General features: G+C 38.3%; 1 protein-coding gene across 1 annotated transcript in view; it reads left to right on the plus strand.

Moving 5' to 3' along the window:
* The window catches only part of RGS17 (regulator of G-protein signaling 17), a 29,064-nt gene extending 20,162 nt beyond the window's left edge, over positions 1 to 8,902 (plus strand). Inside the window, exons 2-4 of the mRNA XM_009080932.1 lie at positions 2,442 to 2,531; positions 4,389 to 4,623; positions 8,134 to 8,902. Of these exons, the coding sequence (XP_009079180.1) occupies positions 2,442 to 2,531; positions 4,389 to 4,623; positions 8,134 to 8,322 (514 nt within the window). The 3' untranslated portion in view covers positions 8,323 to 8,902. The remainder of the gene's footprint in view (positions 1 to 2,441; positions 2,532 to 4,388; positions 4,624 to 8,133) is intronic.
* The last annotated feature ends 308 nt before the right edge of the window (positions 8,903 to 9,210 follow it).

Here is a 9,210-nt window from a genome sequence, read left to right on the forward strand (position 1 = left end):
ACTTCAGCCATTAAACTCCAGCTACGAATGGTGAGATGAAGGAGTCAGGGCCAAGTGTGTACCTTACATTGTCTCCCTGGTACAGACACCAGAAAATGGGTATGCTATGTTCCAGGCCCACCATCTGAACTTTTGACTGAGATATAGTCTTGTAGAAAATCAAAATGCATAGGGCCTATCTGTTACTCTTTTGATTAAAAAAAATGCTATGAAGTCAACTTGGCTTTCTTGCCCATTTTCCTATTTCTCTTTCTTACTCACCACTCACTACTTCACTATTCACTGTTTCCCCTTCATCAACCCATGATGGTTTTCTTAAGTATAGAAGAGATTTTGCATGAGGAAAACAAACAGTACTTGATCCAAGACAACAAATAAAATTAGCAGTGTAGACTGACTGCTCTCGGATGAGTCACTTTCTACTTCCAGTAAGACTCTGAATCCAAACCTTGGATATCTACTGCTCAACAAGTGAATTATCTCACTATAGCTTAGCTGCTGCTCATGTAATGGAGGAAGGAAAACAGGCAGCTTCATTATTGTTAAGACAGACTTGGGTGAACATGCTGTTACATTCCCAACCTACACAAGCTGTTTCCTCCTTCCATGGTGTTATTCTTCCATGGAACCAAAGGACACTCAGTTCTCTGCACGCAGCAGAGAAGATAAATGCTGCTCTAACTATGGACTGCAAAGGAGGGAAGGAGAGAGGGAGAGAGAGAAGCCTTGTGCCTTCCCTGCTTCTCCCTCACCCCAACTTTGTGCTCTGGCCAGATGCAAGGTGACCCTAAGCAGTTACATGTGTGGACTTAAAGATTACAAGACAGAAAGTAGACAGTCCCTTAATTTTTTCTCCTCCTGTATTCGGAACTCCTGTTGTCTTTCCTGGGTGCTCCCTCTATAGACTGATGAACAACAGGTCAGAGGAGACAGAAAAGCTTTTTACCTGCCAACCCCAGAGTTCAGGATGTGTTGTTTCTCCTGCAGCAGTTGGTGACACCCTAACACCTTAGCAGCACTGGAGCTGCATTCCTACGCTGTAACAGGGGAAGCAGGACCAAGGGCCTGAACTAAGGTCTTGGCAGGTAAGTGAAGGAGCAACCAGTATCAAAGAGCTTCATTTGAAAGTGTACGTCTTTGTAATGTTTAAGTCTTAATATGTGCCCTGCTTTACCTGGGAGCTCAAACTTCCAGTTTTCAGAAGACTATTTGAGATCACCTATTAGCTCTGCCAAATGCTTGAAAAAAAGGTTGAAGAAACTCACGAATGCAGAGGGGCTAGAAAGAAAGGTTATATGTGCTAAAAATGTCTCAAAGCTGGGATTTCATTTTAGAGCTGAGCAGGAATTATTCAGATTAGTGGGGGAGGGAGAAGCTTAATGCTACCAAAACATTTTTGTATAGCAACACTTAGGATGACTGAGAGCATCTTTGTATGGTGAACACTCAATGTTCAAAATATGAGCTCTCTTGGGATTTGGAGGGGGATTTTTTTGCTGTGTTACTTGTTTTCTCTCAATTGGACACATAAGGAACACCTGATAAAGAGAAATTTCCATGTCCTTACTATCTTCCATTTCTTAAGCTTAGTTATTGGAACCAGGTTTTCTGTATGAATGCCTATGTCACTCAAAACATGCTTTATTTCAGTAGTCATCAGGAACTGTGTTTTTGCTGGCAATACCATGTTCCAGAACATTCACAGAGAACACATAAAGAGGAAGTCTCTACCACTAAAACAAATCTGATTAAAAAGATATTTGCAGAAAAATAAGTGATACTAGTTACCAGCTCAAAAAAAAGAAAAAAAAAAGACACTTAAAAATATTACAAACATCCTCACATAAAGGAAGTCTTTCTATTCTTTGCTTGTGGTAATATGAGGGTAATGGATGCCTTTCTGTTCAGATGCCAGCAAGTCTTACTCTTTGGAGTGGAAAACAAATTTAGGTCAGAGGAGGAAATCATAAGGAGCTGCCACATGCTAAGTTCTGTATCTGAGCCATCTACTGTCACTGTATTCTGGGAAGAAAAAAGGGAACGTTCATAAAGAATGAAAAACTGTCCGGAACTGGTAGGGCACCAAAGCCCCATCAATGTCCAATTCCAATATTCTTATCCCTGCTACCCTTATTGTTACTAATATTCTCAATTTACCAAGTGAAATCACTCCAAAAGTGACCTTTAAGATTTTGTCCATGTTTCTGTGGATAAACTGTGAGCTTCTAAAAAATTGTATGTGCTGATAGCAACTGTTAATTAATATTCATCCGATTTCAGAGGAAAAGTCATTATTTTAAAAGTATCTCCAATATTTTAGGGGCAAGAGCGAAAAATGACACTTTATATAGGTTTATATCTTTTAAAAAGTTTGCATTGCTATAGTCATTGTTTTAAATTAACTTTCTCTAGACAAAATAAAGTGTTGTACTACATTGCAGCCTCACTGTTAGGAATGAAGATAGAGGAGACAATGCAGGAAGACCAACACATACGACCAAACTGGAGAGTATCCAAGTCATAGAAGAATGGTAAGTCAAACTGTTGGCTAGTAAATGTTTTAATTTGCTTTAAACTAATATCAATAATTGCCCTGAGTTTTATGCCTTGGGAGTGTCCTTTTAATTGCTTTTCCTCCAAAAAATTCTGTACAAAAGGAAATAAAATCTGTCCTAACAATGAAATGACAGCAGAAACATTTGTAAGTCAGGCTTATTTACACTTTCTTATTTGTGGGGAAGAACTGTGTGGAGGAATGGGAGGTGCATGGATGATTCCTTACGTGGAATGTCTCTGTAAGAAGCCTCTGCTACCTGTGAGATCATTGTCTTCTGTACTAATGGGCACAAACTCATTCACAATCAGATTTTTAACATGACTACTTTTCATAAAACAGCTTAGACTATGGTTTCACTGGAACTGACCAAGAAAGACATACCTTGAAAAATAGGTTAAAATACACTGAAAGTCTGAGCTTCTATTTCTATCCAAAGCTTGGGCCCATGTTTATTGTGTTGGGAAAAATGCTAACCCGTCAGAAGCCCTGAGTTCTCTAATCCATCAAAAAGTAAATTAAAACTTTCAAGAACATGGTAAAAGCAACCCAAACAACTCATTGTCTTCATTGTTGATCATGGTCTTTTATGAGAGGGCAATGTCATAAATTTCCACAAAACACTGTAGCGAAGAGACCTTCTCAACAGACAAGAAGGAAGCACACTTGCTTGTCAGCTCCATCCACCTCAGCAGGTTCTTTGCACTCCTCTCAGTGAGAGGACTTTTCACTTTCAAATCTGTATGTTTAAAGTTTTTCATTCAGATTACAATTATTTTGCAGAATAGTTTACATATTAAACACTTTCTCATTTATTATTTGCCACAAATAGTTTCCCATTATCTAGACTGCCTTGCATGCAGAGTAGGAGTTGACAAATGGATTTGAAGAGAAATGATATAGATAAATGTCACTTATTGTGCATCATGATTACAGAGAAGCTATTAACAACAACTAGTAAAGCTCGTGTTGGATCAGGAAGGGGAAGGTGAGCACTCAGAATTAAGTTTGAAACTATATTTAATTTTTGTTAAGTAATTCAGAGTATTACCTCCTCAATCTATTCATTGGTACATTAATGGATTAATGAGGCAAGTTAGTCTTCTGATCACTTATCCAGTGCATCCACTGTTAGAAGCCATGAATACTTTCCTTCAGGAAATGGGAGTAAGGATTTTTTCCCATTTCCTCTCTTTCCAGTTTTGCCAGCAACATCCATCACATCTCATGCCAATAGATCATCATTCAGGTCAATAGCACCAAACAGAGGGAAGCTTAGCAACCCTTAGGTACAAGCACAGAGAAATATGCTAATTTAAAAGCTCTCTGAATTACTATTTTGTTGGACCTCATTAGTATGCTTTTGGCTGCCAAGAGCCTCTTGTTTTTTTCTTGTTCCTAAACCAAATCATGTGGCAGCCAGAGATTGGCCAGTCACCATCAGAAGCAGGCAGGGACATCAGGTGTCATCTAAACCCCTCATGAAAGAGAGTCTATTTCCAGCTTCCTGAAATCACATCTCCTTTAACTGCAGAGGCAGGAATTCAGGGCTGTTGTGGGATTTTGTCTTTGAGTCACATGGCTAACAACACTAGCAGAAAACTTGTAGAAAGCCAAGTGCATGTCTCATAACATTAAGCACATTTAGTGGGCTATTGAGATAATGAATGCACAAGTGAAGAGTGAAAAAATTCCCCTGTCACTGCTTCCAGTCTTATTGCTTCCAGTTTTCACTCTGGATTAAAGTGCAGTTGAAAGGAAAAATTTTGGATGAATGTATGAAAACACTGTTACAAAAATAGAAGCATATTTGTAATGATATTTGCTTTTGCAGCCAAAACCCTACTGCAGATGAAATTTTGTCTTGGGCTCAGAATTTTGACAAGATGATGAAAACACCAGCTGGGAGGAACCTTTTCAGAGAGTTTCTTAGAACAGAGTATAGTGAGGAGAACCTGCTTTTCTGGCTTGCATGTGAAGATCTAAAGAAGGAACAGAACAAGAAAGTGATTGAAGAAAAAGCAAGACTTATATATGAAGATTACATTTCTATACTATCACCAAAAGAGGTAAAGCCATAAATGTTACATTTGCATTTTCTCTTATTCCAGAGCAGAAATGTTATATCCTGAATTGCCAAGAGTGGGCCTGATGTGTCAGATTAAAGTCTTAGTATGGACATTAAATCAGGAAGGGAAGGGACAGAAAACATAGAGGCACAGGTGATGGGCCATTTAGCACCACTGGCCACAAAACATCAAAGTTCTCTGTAAATCTCAAGAAATTCCAGGAAGAGAAGTCTGAGAAATAGGTATGCTTCTTTAGTAATGCTACATGTCTCCCAGAGAGAGGCATTAGGTAATGCAAATGGATTTCTGGAGAAAAGGCACCAAAATTAAGGAATTTAAATCAGAATCATTATAGATTTATCTGCTGCAACAGCTGTCTGGATGAAAATCTAAATTTGCACTGGTTATTCCTATGTCAGAGTCCAAGAATTGAGACCACATATTTTCTCTAATGAAACATATAATATATTGGAAATTATACAAGATTTTCTTCAACTCTTCAAACTGAAATAGACAAATTTTGAAATTATCTTCATCTGGAGTAAAGAAAAAGCATTGCAACCCCTATCAAACCATGTTTTGGAATACAGAGATGCACAAGTATATAAGCACTATAGAAGAGTCTTTCTTAAACCATGTCATGTACCTTTAGGTCCTTTGCCTTGTGTCTGTGCATTGCATTTGACTTCCTACTCAATGGTGTTATGCTAATTTATGCTCACTGTGGATCTTGCTTTCTACATTTTACTTCTGCACTGCATTCAGTAATAATTTGCAACTTCATTCATATGAATGAAGCCAACAGCGATTTATAGCTCCATTATCATCTCTTGTGCTATAGTGTCTGCTTTTGCTTTGGAGCGAGATACGAGTGCCAATACAGCAAGCTAATCATGAGTTTTTCTTCTAATACAGTATCTCTACTACATATGTATGTGATGAATGCTCAGTTGTCTTTTTAAGCTAAGATCAACCAGCAGTTAAAATTCAAACACTAATTGTTGTTTGAGTTAGGGTTTATCAAAACTACTCACAAACTTGGCGCACTGCATGTGTGCAGATCTCATCAATCCAGTTGCTCCTGCCCATAAGGGAAATCTTATGAGGCCAGAAAGAACTGCTTGCAATGCTTTAGAACAGCATGGGAGCTGAAAAGTTCTTGTTCATCCAGGCATCTCATTCCAGATGTTACCTTTTGGCATAAGAGCTGAAATATTTAGCATCACTTATTCAGTGATGAAGTTATTGAGGCAGAAGGTCTTAGTGTTCAAAACAGATACCTTGTATTCATCTGTTTAGCAGGAAAATATCTTTAGTAATTCCAACTCATTTTGCCAACCAGCTTTTATGAGTCGCAGAAAGAATACAATTCACATTAATAATTCCATAATAAATTTTGTTTTTTCATTCCTTAAGTGCAATTAACTTTTACTATGCTCAATGGGCCAAAACCCCACCATCCTGCCAAATTTGAGTTTTTAATCCCAGCTGTTATATTTGACAATGAAGAAGCAATTAGCTGCACAAATGGTTTTTGTTGACATACATGTGTGTGCATGTGTGTCAGGGGGAGAACTGCTTAAATCTTAGTGTGCCATTTTTGTGCTACAGAAATGCAGTGGTCTGGGACTGAAATCTATTCAAATAAATTCTGAAGGCACATGGCTGCAACACTGCCTCTCAAAACTACCACAGCACTACACCCCTGCACACAGTCACCAGCCAGGCAGCCCTACCGGTCTGTTCATTCCTGCCGTGCCATCCAGTCTGCTTGCACAGCTACCTTAGTTAGTGAATTCAATCAGAAAACAGCCCAAGAAAGAAATGCCACTTTCAGATTCCTTAACTCGTCTAGCTGTGGGGCTACCCAGGCAGCCATGCCAGAACCAGGAGTGGAAGCACCAGGGTGGGAAATAGAGGAGGCTATGCATGGCCACTGACAAGAGACCTGCTGGGTCCCCACCGATCAGGGAGTTGGACAGCAGGGACACCTGCTGCACCCTAGGGTGCTGCCTGCAGGTGCAGCAAGGAGTGCTTGGATGGAGAGGGTGCATGGGGCAGGCATAATGGATGTTCTGCAGAGATGGTGCACTTGAGTAATAGGTACAGTTTGCTAGCATGAATAGGTAACCAACTTAACTTGCAGTTTGGCTGCATCACAGTTGTGCCTTGTGACTGATAACCAAGTAACAGCAAATATTGGAGAAAAAAGAGCTTGTCAGCTGTGCCAGTAACATAGTACAGTATGCCAACAAACTAACAATGCCAATTTCTACAGTTGGTACTGAAGATATACTGAAAATATATATTTACTCCTCAGTACCATACCATACCATACCATACCATACCATACCATACCATACCATACCATACCATACCATACCATACCAATCTATGTCAAAGACTGCTTCACCACATATAAAAGCACACAAACTCACACATCCAAACACATTCTGAGTTTTCATCTTGGTTACCATCCTTCATGTGTCAAGGCACATGGAGCTTTCTGGGATTGAACTCAATCCTTCAGACAGTATGAGTATGTTTTTGTATGTTTGCAGAGTTGTAGGGTCAGACTGAAACTTGGTGTAAATCACAGTAGCTTAACTGATCTCTGCTTTGCATTTCTCTACTCACTATTTTAGCCTTTCTCTTCTTAGCTGAGTAAACCCTTGCTGGTCCCAGTGGGCTTTCCTGCTACTGCCATTTCCTTTAATCCAGAAGGCATTAAATTACTGGGTTTTAGAGCATTTTTGGATAAGATGTACATTCACTCAAATTTCTAGATGATATTCTAAAAACATCTGTGCATTTATCCCAAGCATAATATGCCTTTTTCTGCCTAGGCACAGGAGTTCATTACAAATGGTAAGTAAATGAGAAGCTAAAATTGAAACTTGCTAACAACTTCAATATGGACATATGATATCCTGAAAGTATAAATTACCAGATGTTAAAGTCTTGAAAAGAAGAACAAATCTGAAATAGTCATTATTAAGGGGGAGATTAGCACGATAAAAATTGTAAAGAATTCTGCATAATTTGTGAGTTACAAGTGTAGTTCCTGAAAAAAATGGCAAAAAAATCCATAGGGCAACCAGATGAGAATGATGAATAGAAAGCTTCTAAAGGTTTAGCCACAAATGCTCAGATTAAAAACATTTCAGCTCTCTGAATGAGGGTAATTCAACATTCATTTCACAGAAATATTTTGGAAAATCCAGCTTACTGCTGAGCTCAGTTTAGTTGCACTACATTTAAACTGTTATAGAGCTGCATTTCATCATACAGATCTTAAGATGGATGCAAAGACCAAGTCAAAACTGAAGTAGGGTTGATGGCCTTAGTGCATTACACAGTCATTTTGTAGTTGAAATTGTGAAAGAACAGAGCATTACTTGAATAAACTTATAAACCCAGCACGTTCAATGGAACCCTGAGAAATAAAGATACATATTACATCTTTTCCAATATTATTGTTTAATCTTATTTTGTTCTCATTTTCTTCAGGTTAGTCTTGATTCCCGGGTGAGAGAAGTGATCAACAGAAACTTGTTGGATCCCAGCCCACACATGTACGAAGATGCTCAGCTCCAGATATACACCCTAATGCACAGAGACTCTTTTCCAAGGTTTTTGAACTCTCAGATTTATAAGTCTCTTGTTGAAAGTATTACAGGCTCTACTTCTGAAACTTAGTTTTAATTTTCAAGCAAAATAACTTAATTTTTTTTGGGGTGGGTGGGATGGAAGAAAAGTAGTTTAATAACATCTGGAGCTGGGTTCCTGGAGAACTACAGTTTAGCACTACTCAGGCTACTGTGAAGAAAACAAATACATATTATGGTCTCTGTCTACATTTTTACCAAGGTCCGCCTTGCTCAAGATGGCGTGGGAGGGGAACAATGGATTTGCCAAAATACATTTGTTTCACACTCCTTTCACCCTACTGCAGTCAAGATTGCAATGATGTATTTGTAGTTTTATGAACAGTCTCCTTGTGTATCCTCACACTGCATGTGCAAGGTAAAACTGCTTCACTTACCACTTAGTTGTTGCAATATTTAATCCAATAACATAAATTATATCTGTATTTAAGACCTTTTTTTGTGCAATACAGTCTTATGGTACATAGAAACAATTGCAGCAAACCAGAAAAAGGCTTGCATTTTTTAGCATCACTAACTGAAAAAAGCCAATTTTTAAGGTGTAGCATTACTCAATATGCTCTACTGAGTACAATACACTGACTTTTTGAAGCCAATATTTCTGTACAGAGAAAAAGAGCTATTTATCACTGTTTATTTAAAATAAATCAAGTGGAGGATTCCTCTGGTTGTTCACTGCCAAAACTGTGGCATTTTCATTACAGAGTTTGCAATGTCAAAAAAAAAAAGGAAAAAAAAGGCAGAAAAAAAAAAGCACAAATCACTTAAAGGGATCCATATCTGGGTGACACAATCTATGCGCTGATATTGTTTAATTGTTAAAAGAACAAAGATTTTCAATGTACATTTCAGATGTCAGATACTGTAATTGATTTATTAAAGACTGGCTATCCAGTTCTAACACTGTTGTATAATGTTA

This window comes from Acanthisitta chloris, unplaced genomic scaffold (assembly GCF_000695815.1).
Source record: "Acanthisitta chloris isolate BGI_N310 unplaced genomic scaffold, ASM69581v1 scaffold11510, whole genome shotgun sequence".
Lineage (NCBI taxonomy): Eukaryota > Metazoa > Chordata > Aves > Passeriformes > Acanthisittidae > Acanthisitta > Acanthisitta chloris.